The sequence below is a fragment of the Mastigoproctus giganteus genome, chromosome 9, assembly GCF_048544385.1.
Source record: "Mastigoproctus giganteus isolate SK-2022 chromosome 9, ASM4854438v1, whole genome shotgun sequence".
Classification (NCBI taxonomy): Eukaryota; Metazoa; Arthropoda; class Arachnida; order Uropygi; family Thelyphonidae; genus Mastigoproctus; species Mastigoproctus giganteus.
This window is the reverse complement of record NC_143583.1, coordinates 229,389,729-229,405,692: the sequence shown is the minus strand read 5'-3', so window position 1 is coordinate 229,405,692 and position 15,964 is coordinate 229,389,729. Positions and strand designations below refer to the sequence as shown.

Sequence of the window (15,964 nt, the reverse complement as noted above, 5' to 3'; positions counted from 1 at the left end):
CTGTTTACCAGAACTGCCCTAGAATCATATCAATGAACTTCAGAAAGCAGTATCATAAGAAGCCATTAAATTCTTAATTCTACAGGGTTATACAAAAATCACACACCATGGAGTAATTTTCAGTGTAACAAATATTCAAAATGACAACTTGCAAACACTTGAATTCTGTGTGAATGCTGTGATAGAAAGTATTAAAATACTTTGTATCAGATACAAAATACTTTGTATATTACTTTGTATCACAGCATCATTCACACAAGGAATTCAAGTGTTTGCAAGTTGTCATTTTGAATATTTGTTACACTAAAAATTACTCTGTGGTGTGCAATTTTTGTATAACCCTGTAGAATTAAGAAAATTATTAAATGTCAAAATTAATAAGTTATAGGAAATAAAATTAAAAGATGAACAGTAAAGCAGCACATCTTCGGGGGGGGGGGGGGGACACATCCACCAATCTAAGGGTGTTTCAAACCTAGGTACTACTGATGTAAATAATAAATAATATAAAGTTCATTAGCAAATGAAGTTCATTAGTAAAAGAAGTAAGCAGATTGACAAGGATGATAATTCCAATGCTATAGAAATAAGATTATTTTATTAGATAATGATTAAAATGCACCTCAGTACATAACAGGATGAAGTAAAATGCATACCTCTACAACTGACATGTTATAGAAGACTGATCAAATAGTACATCTGTAGTACTGGAAGTATGGGAATGAAGAAAGGGGAGAGAGGTAACAAAAACAAAAAGAGAAAGTAAAATAAGTCAAAGATAAAAAGGTATTATAAATACTGAAGTAGCCAGGACACGACTTGCAATCTTTGATGGCCTTGGCATTCAAATAGCAATTTAAGTACGAAATGTATCATTACTAGTACATATACTACTTAATTTGCTTTGCATTCACTTAATAGTGGGTTCCGGTTATTTGGGCCACCGGTTAATTGGGGCAGCAGTTTATTTGGGGCAAATCTTAAAAAACAGAAACCAATTGAGAAAATAGCCAGGGTTTACTTCGCTTAATTGGGACAGCATGCCGTTTAATCGGAGCAGGAGACCGCAGCACTGGAGATTACCATACGATTGTCTCCGATGGTACCACATGGTTCAGTCGAAATTCTGGAGGTCACAACCATAAAACAATTAGCAGTCACCTGTTTATTGGGCTTTTCTGTTAGTGAAATTATCATAACTCCTCTGACTGTTTGGTCGTCCCGGAGTATAAACAGAAAATTTATTTATTCATTATAAACGGACAGTAAACTCAATCTTACTGAATTTGCGATAATACAACAGCTGGAATTCTGTGGGTTATTACGGTGAAATGTGTTTACATTTCCATGAAATCTTCAATCATATAAAAAAATTAATTTTCAGCTCTTCTCTTCATTCCTATTTTTAAAGATTTAACTCGTTACTCCGTTCTCACTTGCGCATATTGTGTTACTTGCAATTTGTTTGTGCCGTGTTCTTTGTTATTGATTGCTTATCTTTTTACTTTTTAAACTTTAACCCCCACCCACAAATGTCAACTAGTTCGTATGTACATATTACAGTACGTATTAATACGTTTGTTAAAAATAAACAAAATGTTAATTGAGATGAAATTAATAGTTAAGAAATTTTATGAAACCAGCTTAGAATTTGTAAACAAGTGGAAATGCAGCTTGGGAAATATTGAAGAATTACTGAGAAAGGTACCTTAATGGAAATACAGGGCAGTTTCAAGGAGCTTATTACATGAACAGCAGGTGAAACTCACATATTTGATCAGTGGGCATTTACAAAATGCAATGTCAGGTAGTTAGACCTGGAATGAAGAAAACATGTCTATATCTGATAGACTTGTTCAAATATTTCCTGAAATGCATGAAAAATGTCTAGCTTTCCAGGATTTTAGTAATGTTGTGTAATCTGTTCTTTGCCTACCTGGAAATACAGCTTCTGTGTAAAGAATAGCACGTGGTTAAAGGAGAAATCCAAATTAAATGTTGAAACCCATGTTAATTATAAAGCAAAATTGTAATATGTAGTGTGATAAGTTTTACGACAAGACCCAAAATTTGTTACGCAAAATAGTTTAATCCGAAAAATATTCTTGGTGTGAACTTGAAAATGTAATAATAATACTTGTTAACACAGTATGGCATACACCAAAACATGACAAGAAGCATTACTGAAACCTAGTCACTCACAGAATTGAGATTCTATAATGAATCCTACAGAAAATGAATTCCTGCAAAATAAGTGAACTTCTTGTACAGTAGTTCTTTTATAGCCACATTTGTCTATTCTCACAATAAAAATTTAAAATTTCTAACTTTGTTAAATGTAAAATTTTTTATGAATGTCATTAAATACTAATATTTGACAAAATATTACAGACTAAGTATAGTAAATCACAACCAAAAGGAGCTACTCACTCAAAGTACAATTTACTTGGTGCAGTTTTCTCTTGTCATAATGCAGACTATTTGCTACCCGGACAAGAACCAATAGATTGGTTTATCAGTTGTTACAAACTTGTTTCTAAGTTTGTGTCCCTGATTGATACTGTCTTGTCCAACTCCTTTCCTTATGAAGTAGTCTACTCCTCTATATCAGAGGTCATTGATTGCTTATAGTAAATTACTCTTGATCACAAGCAAGATGACCATGTATTTGACAACTTCAACAGTATTGTAACACTTCCTATTAACCATGAAATGCATATATTCTTCTACATAACCAATAGTGTGACACATCCTGCTAGTCCTCCATGTATAGTTGTTTTACCACTTGTCACTTGTTTGGAGAGGGCTGGATTCAAATCCCATTGATGGCTGGAGAAACTTTATGGTCTCTTCAATCAGGACTGTAGTTAACTAATCTCAGGCAAAGGTAGTAGGATTTCTTTGCAAGTTATTCTTGGTTTTTTCAGCCCAATTTCAAAAGCAAAAACTGTTTTATACAGGTTTTGTTAACTATGCAAAGTTATTAAATTTTCTTCTGAATGAGTACAAAGGCAATTCAGTTCATGAAGCATGTTTTAAGAAAATGCAAGTATATCTTTCTCAATCAACCACAAAAAACTGAACATGATAAATACAACAAAAATGATAAAAAAATTTTTTCATTTTAATTTATAATCTGTCCATATTAACACCCAGTAATTTTTTGTTTGATTTTTAATTAAAATTAATTCCAATGTCTAAAATGAATAAACAAATATGGTTAATTTTTCTATACAACACTGAATATCACTCATAACATCTGTCATTTTTCATATTCCCACATGAGTGGTACTGACAGTTAAATCAGAGGGTATTTTAATTACCAAGTAAGAAGAAAAGCAACTATAATAATTCTTCAATATTTATGGAGTTTAATATGACTGGTTCTGACTATTTGCAGATGTTTTTGTATACCCATTTAACATTCATGAGTAGTTTCTTTGCACCCCTATATTACATTTAATCCAATATGGATCAGCATCCCATTGCAACATTTATACCATATCAAGGCCATCACACATTTGTGAGAATTCTCTAGCATGTACAGATGATTCTGCTGTCAGCCAGAAAATGCTGTAAAGGTATATCCCAACTATAAGGGAAACAAAGGAATATCTAGATGCCATCAAACCAACTTGGAATGCATGTTAGAGGAAGCTGCTGCCTCTTGCATATGCATCTCTCTGGCAGAATTAAGAGAATTGTGGGGTGAAGGAGGGTTTTGATAAGCTCAGAGGAAGTGCAATGAGAGCAATGTGGAAGAAAATAGTGATGTAATTCAAAAGCCTCAGATGTTGGTCAAAGCAATGGCAGAGATTTTGGACATATCTAAGGTTCTAGCTGACATGGTGTTTAAAATGGCCTCTTTGATGTCATATACATTGGTGGTTGTGATAGACTTTTATGAGGAGACCTACAAAGAAAGATGAAGAAAACACAAATTTTCTTTTAAGAATATAGCAACTGCTGACTCTTGCAATTCACCTTCCTGAAAAGATCTTCAGAGCATCATATCTCCCTAATTAATTCATGCATCACTAAAACTTGTTTTCAGTAAGGTCATTACTGGCAGCTTAGATTTTTTTATGGCACTTTTATTTATTCTTCATATAAAATATTCATGTTGTTTATATTCATTACTGTTATAATAAGAATGGTTATTAGATGCCAACTATCAATCATTTCTGAATGCACCTTGATTTCTTTAAGAAAAGTGCACCATCTCAAATATAGAGGTATGTAATCATGTCTACTTTTTGTTGTGAATAACAAATTCACCTTTTCACCTGAAAATATTTTAAAAATAAATTTATTTTATAACCTTTAATTCTGACAGTAAACTAAATTAACTTGGTACAAAAGTTCTACTCAAAACATTCACATGCACTACTAACAAAATATTACGTGTGCATACTTTTGTTTTCATCATAGCAAATTCAGACTATATATTTAAGAGATTCCGAATTTTTGCACAATATTAACTTTTTTTTTTTTTTTATAGAAATGTTGAATATGGAAGATATTTTACAGATCTAATTCTTTACGGATGGCTTCCCACAAATTTCACGAGCACAGAATGTGACAATATACTAAAATACTACTATAGCAGATGTTTACGGAATACCAATGTAACATGTCCTTGTTTCCTATAGTACAGCAAAAATTTCGGAATTAGTGTCTTAATGTGACATTAAATTTGATATATAATTTAGTTCCACTAAAGCCATTAAATTTTATTTTTATGATAATGTGATGAAAACTGTAGATCAGAAAGACTTTACATAATCCATATAAAAATGAAATAAAACAGCAAACAATGTGTTATTAGATTTACTTTAGCAATTATTTTAGATGAAAGAAAGCTACAAGAAATTAAAACCAAACAAAACAAAACAAAAAAAAAAAAAAAACAAACACACACACAGACAGCAAAATTGTCATATAAGTTATAATTTCAGAGTTTCAGTTAGGTTGTATTCTACGAGAAAGGAAGACAAAGGAAAACAATCCAACTTAAGTTTAAGTTGGTGGATGCTGCTATTCTTAATTATGCTTTAAAAATTAAATGATCACTGAAATATTAATAACAGAAAGCAATAATAGTTTCTTTTATTATTCATTAATATTTCATTACGGACAATGACATATCTTTTCCTGATATATTAAAAAACAATCTAAAAAAAAAAAAAAAAAATTGAAAAGAAAAACTAAATAATTTTTAAATATGAATTACACTAAATTTCACCACCACCACCATTGCAGCAAAAAAAAAAAAAAACCTAAATAAAATGCATATTTGAAACAAATGATCTGGTTTAAAAGTAAACTGCATTTAGGAGAGCACTGATTGGAATACCAAATATAGAAAAAACTGACTATAAGCAGCATGTGATGATATGAAAAATATGTGGATTACAAAACAAAAAAAGTTTTTTTTTTTTTTTTTTTTTAGAAATGGTCAATTTGTAAATCTCATTATGAAGCAAACCTCAACTCAGGAGCAAATGATAATCTTAATCCAAAAAATAAACTGAAGCTTTTATTGTTGAGAAGGCAATTTTTTTTTCATATACACTGCTAGCTGGATGACACAAAAATCAATTGACCAACAGGAAAACAAAATTTGTTTAAAATCTATTTCTGAATAGGAAGAAATTCTCCATTGTGGTTCAGGGAAAACATTGAGCATCTGTTAGTTTAAAAATGATCAATTTAGACAGTTTTTTTTGTGAAAATTGACATTTGCATCATTGGAATATGACATTACACATTCATAAAAATCCCTTAAGATCAATCTTTGCTACATCATGCTACTTATCAACTAAGTCCAAGCTAAAGACCTGGTGTAAAGTAATATTTTTTAAAGCCCGTAAAGGCTACTCTTCGTCACACCTATATCAATTTTTCTTTCAAAAAAAAAAAAAAAAAAAAAAAAATACAGAATGTATATGAATAATCAGTGCTGAATTTAGATGACATTGTGCGTTATCCTCAATACTAACTCCATTAAGAACAAGATTAATAAAAAAACTGAAAATTATGACACTTTAATTAAATGTGATATGATTGCAAATCAAATCTTTTTTGTTTTGTAAAGTAAATTATTCCACACAGAAAAGTTTAAGAGTGGTAAAATACTAAATCATTAAAAAATACACAGAATCATAAATGCTTTATCAAAATACCACCATGATATCTCACATGATATCTTCAAGTTCTTTTATTATATGTGTATATTTATAAGTAGTAGCAATAACTAAATAATAGACCATCTTTGCAATATTTCATTTCAAAATTTTTAAATAATATCCAAAATTAGCACTCAAAGATGTTAGTGTTTCAGAGGGAAGTCCTGTATTGTGTTACTTAAAGTAACTTCTGAAAATTGAAGAATCTTTTTTTTCCATCCCCTCTCTTCCAAGGAATACCACCATGTAAAACAGAAAGCTGAAATTAAAAAAAAATAAAGAAAGAAAAGTCTTGAACTAGGTAAAATTTCTTTATATCACTTCCATACTGTGACTGCTATCTTGCATGAGTGCAGGCTTCAGTGGTCCAGTACTATCTTCTGACATAGGTATCTGATTAGGATCAAGGGTGTGTGCTGGGGGAATATTCTCTTCACCAGGATTGTCATCCCAATCAATTTTAAACCTTGTTACTCTTGGACTGGTTGCTAAAATATTCCTCTGAAGCTAGAAAACAGTAACCAAAATTTAGCATATAATCTCTAGATTAATATTTTTTTTTTTTTTTTTTTTTTTTTTTTGGAAATGAGCATACTAAAATGCACAATATGATAGTTTATGCAAATACTCTGCAAAAGTAATATTGCTCATATTATAAAGCCCTGTCCTTTCCATACCTAAAAGAAACCTGAAGCAAATGTTGCTATTAAGCTACTCTAGCTATATAAATTATATAGCTAGAGCTCATAAATTCTAGTAATGGGAACATTACTTAAAAGACAGATGGGTTGGTATTTGATCATTTATGATAACTTGTTTCTAAAGCATAGAAAAGTGTTTTGCAAACTTTTGCTTACAGACCCCTTTTGGCTTCAAAAAATAACCACTGATCCTCAACATCATTGGCCACATAAATAAGGTGTCCAGATGACAGGTATCCAAAATTAGATATTTATATCTCAGAACTGATTTATTATATGTTTACTGACAAAAAATAACTGAATAACAAACTGTCACTATTTCAGTATACATACATACATACTCATAGGCTACTAGTGGTTTCTTGCAATCTGCTTTTGCTTGCCTGTCCTTTGTGACTTGATTACAGACAAACTTATTCTACCATAGGCTTCTGTGTCTCCTGCTCATCTGATACTAGCTTGAAACCACAATAAATCTATATTTATTAATTATGAAAACTTAAATAAGAATGGTGTTGTTTCTTCATCTCACAAAGTCCTTTAAAGTTAAGTGATTGTAGACAATGGAATTTATGTCAGTGCAACATTGTCTATAAAGATATTAAGATTTTTAAGCATACCTTGAAAATCCAGCTTCACACAGAAGTTGTGGGAAACAAAAGTTTGAGCACTATATATTTAGAAACTTGCACATATACTTGAAGACTGCAACAGAATTCAACCAGAGAAAGCTCACTGAATTTGTTTCAAGCTACTATCAGATGAGCAGAAGACACAGAAGCCTATGGTAGATATAAGTTTGTAATCAAGTCACAAAGGAGGACAGGCAAGCAAAGGCAGATTACAAGAAATCTTTGGCAAAGGATGTAAAGAAAAACACAAAAGAATTCTTTACTTATGTAAAGTCTAGAAGGAAGGGGATGAATCAGATTGGTCCACTTGATATCAATGGTTCGACAGTCAGTGATTCTGCTCAGGGTGGAGGGATCTGTCCAGTTATAATAAATGAGGCAGTAAAGGAAGTAAGCAAACTCTTAGCAATGATTATGAGAGTATCCTTGGACTCAGGGGAGGTTACCATGGACTGGAGATGTACAAATGCATCCCCAATTCACAAAGAGGGGACTAAAGGGTGACATGAGTAATTACAGATGTGCTAATTTAACTTCTGTTCTGGAGAAAATAATGGAGTCACTGGTTAAAGAAGCACTGCAGGATCATCTAGATCACTGGTCTCCAAAGTTTGGTGCACGAGATGATCCATGGGGCGTGCGAGATAATCCACAATAAATCAATATTTATTAATTATGAAAACTTAAATAAAAATTATAAATAAATGTTTTTTTAATCAAGCAAACAATCAAACAAATGATTTTATAAATGTGATTTTAGATATAATGCATTCCATGTAAATGAGTTATATATTTAAAAAACATATATTAAACTTATATATTTAATTTTTTATTTCAGTGTGTGCACTAGTCCTTTTAAGTAAAAAAAGGGTGTGCATCCAAAAAAAGTTTGGAGACCACAGTTACAGTTCAGGCAGAGCATGGTTTGCTAAGGGGAAGTCTGTAAAAGTAAAGTAAAGTGCAGCCATTATCAACCCACTGCAGGATGGAAGCCTCCTCAACAATTCATGCTGAGGGAAATGGACCATAATCTGCCACGCTGGTCCAGTGCGGGTTGGCAGATCGACCGTATTGAGCAGTCAGGGGCTTGAACCCTGGTATACTCAAAGAGCGTGTGCTACTGCACTCCCGCTCCTGCACACTCGGCTACAGTCTGGTCTGACATGAAATCTGATTGGATTCCATGACATGGTCACAAAGGAACTAGCTGCAAAATATAATTTTGATATCATATACTTGGATTTCCGGAAAGCTTTTGATACTGTTACATGTGGAAGACTACTGTACAAATTGGAGCAGTATGGCATTAAGGGCAAGTCAAAGTAAAGGCAAAGGTTGAGTGGAAGACGATAGAGTGGTCAATGGACAGTGCTCTTCGTGGACTCATGTTAGTGGAGTCCACCAGGGATCGGTGTTGGGCCCACTATTGTTTCTGTATTTATCAATGATATTGATGAAGGTATATCAGGTTTAATGTCCAAGTTTGCAGATGATACAAAGGCTGGCAGGGTTGTTAATGACAGTACACTGCTGCAACAGGATCTAAAAAATTTGAGCAGATGGACTGAGGTCACAGCTGAAGTTTAACATTGACAAAGGAAAAGTACTGCACATGGTTAGCAGTAATCCCAGAGTAATGTACCAACTGCAGTACTACACTCAGGCTAGTGGAAAATGAAAAAGACCTGGAGGTAATTGTGCAGTCAGATATGACATTTTCTGAGCAGTGCAAAAAGGCTGTAAGAGTAGTTCACAGTGTCTTGTCAATGATATACAGGAATTTTTCTTGCATGGATAAGGAGGTGATTATCCCCTTGACAGGCAATGGTCAGGCCACACCTTGAGTGCTGCAGAGAGATCTGGAGGCCTCATTTTAGGAAAGATGTAGAGCTGCTGGAACAAGTACAGAGAAGGTCAATGAGACTGGTGAGTGGAAAAAGGGTTGCTCTTACCATGAAAGGGTTAATTTCTGCAAATTGCAGCATCTGGAGACTAGGCACCTGCAAGATTATCCGAATGAGGTGTATAAGGCCTTGAATCGCATCAGCAAGCTCAATGCTGATGCAATTATTCCTCTTGCTCAGATTACACACCTGAGAGGACATAAATTCAAATTCAGGAAAGGCAGTTGTGGAAAAGATGAGTGGAAATTTACCTTTAGCCAGCGGGTGGTTGATTGGTGGAACAAACTTCCATCTGCATTAAATAAAAACAAATGGACAAGAGAAATGTTTTTTTGGCTGATGTTGTAAAGCTTGCTTTCTTGTATCATATGCCTCTGCTAATGTAAATTTCATTGAATAGTGTTGCCAGACCAGGAGGTACTACTGCTTGGTTAATATTAAATCTGATGATGATACACCATATAATGCAAGAAAAGAAAATTATGGCATCACCTACAAGGAAAGAAAATTAAGGCAAGTGGTGGCACAATTAAAATGTCACCAAAATGAATTCAATGAAAGAGCATTATTACCTTTTCAAACTGAGGAACAGCAGGTGGATTCTCTTTGAGTTCAGCATCAGTATATTCATTATTAACATAGTAGCCTACCCTGATGAATTCTTTCCCTCTGTAAGAACATGTCAGCAGAACCACTGTAACACCAACTGCATCCTGAACAGGAATTTTTAATGGATCTGGAGGATCAGCCTATAAAAATGGGAAGAAAAAAATTTCTTTAGATAAGCTGCATATCAACTGTAATACTACATCTGTGATAACATTTAAAGCCAGACAAACTGGGCAATTTTTTTCTCACATAAAATATATTTTGTAATGCTGAATACTAATATAAATTAAAAGTTTTATTATTATGTCTGGTTTTTCAGAAGATTAAGATTTTTTAGCTTAATATATTTTGAGCCTCAACATCCACTTCCAGACCTTTGCAAATCTGTTCACAGTCCAATCACCACTGTTAAAAGCTTGTTGGGCAACTGGGGGTGGAAGAAGTTAGAAAGCCAAATTATTATTATCTTTTTTTGGAGCAGCTATATACAATAAACCTGAGTCATGTGATGAGGTGTGAACACAGTAGTTCACACCTCGTATGTTAATGTTCACCTTGCTTGTTAGCATTAAATTCATGCAATGCCAACTTCAGGACATCTGTTTATAATTAAATTTTTTAAATTAAAAACTTAGTCGAGAAGATGAAAGAAGATATTTGTTGATATTAGACTTAACTTCTGCAGAGTTTAATTTTCAGGAAATACATATGAAAGAAAGTTGTACCAGAAAATAGAAGTTGAATGAATAAATCAGGAAGAAGAAAAGTTGGTTCTGTGAGTTCAAAGTTGGACAGTAAAAGGATGTTGACTGGTTGTGGCACATGTTCAGACTGCTTCAGAAAAGAGCAGGGGAGATAGAGACAGAGACTCTGTTAGGGACGAGTCATAGCTTCTCTTTGGAACCTAGAAGACAGAGAGAGAAGTTTTTGGGGGAATGCCCCAGATGTGGGAACAATATTCCATGACAGGGTGGATTTGTACAGAGTGAACAGCTGTTTGGAAGAAAAGTAAAGACGAAAGCAAAAGAGAAAACAGAGTTTTTTAGATGTAGAGGAAGCAATATTAGTAATGCATTTATTCCAAGAGAGATTAGAAGCCAGCACATTCCCCAATAGAGATATATGATCTTGCCTAGAAATCAGAATGCCATCGAAGATAAGCATAGGAACAGAAGAATCCTTTTTATGAGATATAAGACAGGACTGAGTTTTAGAAGGACTGAAATGAACTAAGTTATCATAGCCCTGCTGAACAATTACTTGGAGATCAGCATTCAAGGAATTGTGGCAGTGGATACTTGAGAAGTTGAAGCAGGGAAAGTTTTCTCAAACTGGAAGGCAGAATGCAATGTGCTATCCATTAGCAAAACCATGGATAGGATTTCCATTCAATGGAAGGATGTTGTTAACATACATGAGGAAAAGAGTGGGAGAAAGAATTGAATCTTGGGGAACACCAGCATTAGTGGAAAGGTTAGAAGACAGATATCACCTGCAGTGAGTGGTCAGAGAGAAAATTGGATACCCAATAACAACAAAAAATTAGGAAACCATAAGAAGCTTATTCAGAAGGCCTTTATGCCAAACACAACCAAAAGCCTTTGCATCTCAAGAGAAACAGCTTGAGTTTCACACTTTTCCATTGAGTTTGTCCATAGATTGATAATAAGCCAGAATATCACAGTGGATTGACATTGACAGAATCCATACTGGCGATCGTTGATCAGACAGAAAGTTTCTAGATAGTTTAAAAGTTAAGAGGTTAATAGATTTCTCCATTACTTTTGAAAGAGTAGAAGTAATTGCAATGGGATGATAATTGGATGGGAGGGATTTGTCACCATTTTTAGGAACTAGATGGATATGAGAACATTTCCAAAGCATAAGGGAAAACAACTTTGGAATAAGAAAGTGGGAAAAAAAAACAAAGGCAACACAGAACAGGAGCTCAGATTTTGAGAACAAATGAAGAAATATTATCAAGACCGGGAGCTTTCTTAGCATCAAGAATTGTCAAAATCTTTCTGATATCCTTGACGGAAGATCACAGGAGGCATTGAATGGAGCGTACTGGGAATGGTGGAGGTGGTTTACCAAGATCATTAATAATTGAGATGGAAGAAAAACAGTATGCTAGCAGGTCAGCTTTAACCTTGGCTGAAGTGACAATAGAACCACAGGACAAAGTTAAGTTTCAAAGATTTCCAAGAGATTAGTGCAGTTGGGAGAATGATAGAGGCAACAGATGAATTTTACAGAATGTGGTAGAGAGATTTTAAGCCAGAGAAGATCAAAAAGAGCAGATTGCAAATTACTAAGCTTCTGACAGGGTATATCAGAAGGACATAGGCACTGGTACCACTTTGAAGTGAAAGGAATCATACAGCAAATAATTCAGACAGAGCAGGTTGAGTCAACCGATAACTGGATTCTGTTAAAAAAAAAAAAAAAAAGGTAGTACATGGGGTTATGCAGATTGAAAATGGAAATCACTGAGACCACATACATTTGTGAAATGAATGAGGAAGTCTACAGCAGCATGTTCAAGAGTCAACTAGAGGGAGCAATACTCAATCTGATTATCAGCAATTATTATTCATGCATTAAGAAATTACGGATAAAGGAAACACTAGGTAGCAGTGATCACAGTGTACTGATGTGGATTTACTCAAAGATGTAACTGTCATCAGGGGAAGGGTTTTTGCTTTCGTAAAAGTGACTACAGTAGTCTCAACTGATGATGTTACCGACAGCAAATTTTAAATGGGAAGCATTCAAGGAAGTAATCTTGGAAGCTACTAGGCTTTTTGTTCCAACTAAGAAATACTGTTCTAGGTTTAGGCCCAAATGGATGTCAGATGAACTAATGAGACTCGAGGCATCAAGTCCTTGAGGTTGTCACAGACATTCTCTCAGATATACCAGACAAGCTGCACTTGCTACCTGGGAGTCTAAAACACTGATGGAACTGATATTCGGGTGACACTCAAGTCAAGTGGACCCAATTTCGGCGAAATCCGGACGGTCTGTGACAGCCAAATCTTCTGCTTGCACCTTCACGATAGTGGGACTGTTAGTAATCCTGGGTATAACCTCCATGCACAAGTACATGTTGGTTCACACCTGGGTGTTCACCCACCGTCAGCAGGGGTCGAGGTGTGGCGCCCACACCACATGGAGGAACGCCACCCCTCTATGTTACCAGGCAGTACTAGGTGGTAGATGACTCATCAACCGGTGAAATACCACCACTTTGCTTATTGGAGGCTTGAAGTGGTGGAACCCATGTTTAGTCTCTAGGGCTAAGTTCCGGTCAACCCTTCCCTATCTCTTCCATCATGCAGTATGATTGATGACTTTTGGGGTTATGATGAACGCCGTGGAGAGATCCAATATTCCTTACACTTCGAGGGTACAGCTCTAAAACGGTGTTCGCAGGCCGGCCGCTAGTTAGTACACCAGACCGAACCTATTGGTAACTCTGTAGGAGGCTTCCGGATCAGCTAGTGTATAATCTTGCTACCTCTACTCTGCCAGATAGTGACTGCAGGGAGTCTGAGTAGTGTGAATGCGAGGAGCACTGCTGAGGCCACGTTATGTCAAGGATCTGGGTATATTCTTACCACGTGTACGCCATATCCAAAAATTTCATTACTTCATACAGCATGTCCACCTACTTTTTCTTACCATTGAATTGTCAAACTAATAGAGGAAGCTTATCTGCGAAAAGATTTAAACCTCCCAAGCACTTGCTAATTCATTTCACAAATATACGTGGTCTCAATTCTAATCTCAACGATGTCCATTTCCACTTGCAGTCTGCCAAACCCCATGTACTTTTTATGACAGATTCTCAGTTATCGGTTGATTCAACTACTGCTCATCTCAGATGCCCAAATTATTCCTTGTATGATTCTTTTTGCCTCAAAGGTGGTATTTGTGCATATGTCCATTCTGATATTCCCTGTCAGAGGCTTGGCAATTTGGAATCTCCTCTGGTTTAAAATCTCTCTACCTCATTGTGTCAAATTCATCTGTTGTCTCTACCGTTCTCCCAACTCCACTAATCACTTGGAGCTCTTTGACTTCCTCTCTTTGCAACTTGACTTTCTCCAGTCCAACTTTCCTAACAGTGAGGTAATTTTCCTTGGTGATTTTAATGTTCACAACTCCAGCTGGCTTCCGTTTTCTAGTCACACCAACCCAGCAGGTCGAGATGCTGAGGCTTTTGCAATTACTAATGACCTAGCACAGATTGTTCATTTACCTACAAGAATACTGGACAATCCTAATCATACAGCCAATACGCTTGATCTTTTTCTCACAAACAAACCTTCAAAGTACACGGTCGAAGTGAGAGGTCCTTTAGGCACTTCAGATCACAACTTGGTGATTGTCTCTTCTCCAATGGAATCCTTATCTCATGGCTATTCCCAACCTCGTGTTGTTTGGCATTACAAGTATGCAAAATGGGATGACCTGCAAGACTTCTTTTCTTCTTTACCTTAGTCAGATTACTGTTTCAAAAGTTCTGATGTCAACGTTTGCTCAGATCGTGTCAGTGAAATTATTCTTGCAGGAATGGAATCTTTATCCCACACTCCACTTTAAAATCTCGTCCTTTATCTAAACCTTGGTTTTCCAATAAATGTGCTAAGACTGTTCAAGAGAAGAATGTTGCATATTGTAATTGGCTTGTTTCTAATTCTTCAATTTCATTTTCTGCCTACACCAAAGCTCACAACAATTGTAAAGCAGTTATTAATCAGTCCAAACTAGTTTGAACAGGCTAATAGTAGAAAGCTTGCTTCTTGCCCTAATGGTAGACGAGCATTCTGGTCTCTTGCCAAAGTTATTGCCCGCAACTTTTGCCCATCTCCGCTCCCACCTCTGTTCAAACCAGATGGTTCTGTTGTCACTTCAGCCAAGGATAGAGCTGACCTGCTAGCATCCCATTTTTCTTCCAGCTCATGTATTAATGATCTTGGTAAAACACCTCCTACCATTCCCAACATGCTCCATTCAATGCCTCCTGTGGTCTTCCATCAAAAGGATATCCAGAAGGATTTTGATGAATCTTGATGCTAAGAAAACTCCAGGTCCTGATGGTATTTCTCCACTTGTTCTCAAAACCTGTACTCCTGAACTTACTACTATTCTTTGCCGCCTTTTTTCACTTTCTTATTCCAAAGGTGTTTTTTCTTCTGCTTGGAAATTTTCTCATATCCAGCCAGTTCCTAAAAAGGGTGACAAATCCCTCCCATCCAATTATCGTCCCATTGCAATTACTTCTACTCTTTCTAAAGTAATGGAGAAATCAATTAACCACCAACTCTTAAACTACCTAGAAACCTTCCGCCTGATCAACAATCTCCAGTATGGATTCCGTCAGTGTCGACCCATTTATGGACTAATTCAATGGAATTAGTTTCTTGAAAGAGAAAACCAAAGGAATTGGTTTTCTCTTTCGCTCTTGGCGTTAATTTTCTTCCAAATAGCTGATCACTATGTATAAATCGCAAATCCGTCCTGCCGTGGAATATTGTTCCCACATCTGGGGTGGTGCCCTCAAAACCTCTCTCAGGCTTCTTGATTCCATTCAGAAGAGGGCAGTTAGGTTAATTAATGATTCATCTCTAACAGTCTCTCCACTCGCTTTCTCATAGACGTACTGTTTTTGCTGCATGCCTCTTCTACAGATACTTCCATGGGCACTGTTCTTCTGAATTGGCTTCTATAATTCCCACTCTCTCTTTCAAAACAGTCCGAACACGTGCCGCCACCAGCCAACATCCATTTACTGTCCAACTTCAAACCCACAGAACCAACTTTTTATCTTCCTCATTTATTCATTCAATTGCCAAAGAGCTCTTTACTTATGTAAACTCTAGAAGGAAAGGGATGAATCAAATTGGTCCACTTAATATAGA

The 15,964-nt window shown here is 35.4% G+C and overlaps 1 protein-coding gene across 1 annotated transcript in view; it reads right to left on the bottom strand.

The window, feature by feature from the left end:
• Positions 1–6,320: 6,320 nt before the first annotated feature.
• Positions 6,321–15,964, bottom strand: part of asf1 (histone chaperone asf1) — a 55,815-nt gene continuing 46,171 nt past the window's right edge. The window contains exons 3-4 of the mRNA XM_090381302.1: positions 9,998–10,174; positions 6,321–6,695 (exon numbers count right to left, since the gene is read on the bottom strand). Coding sequence (XP_090237428.1) covers positions 6,501–6,695; positions 9,998–10,174 — 372 coding nt within the window. The 3' untranslated portion in view covers positions 6,321–6,500. The remainder of the gene's footprint in view (positions 6,696–9,997; positions 10,175–15,964) is intronic.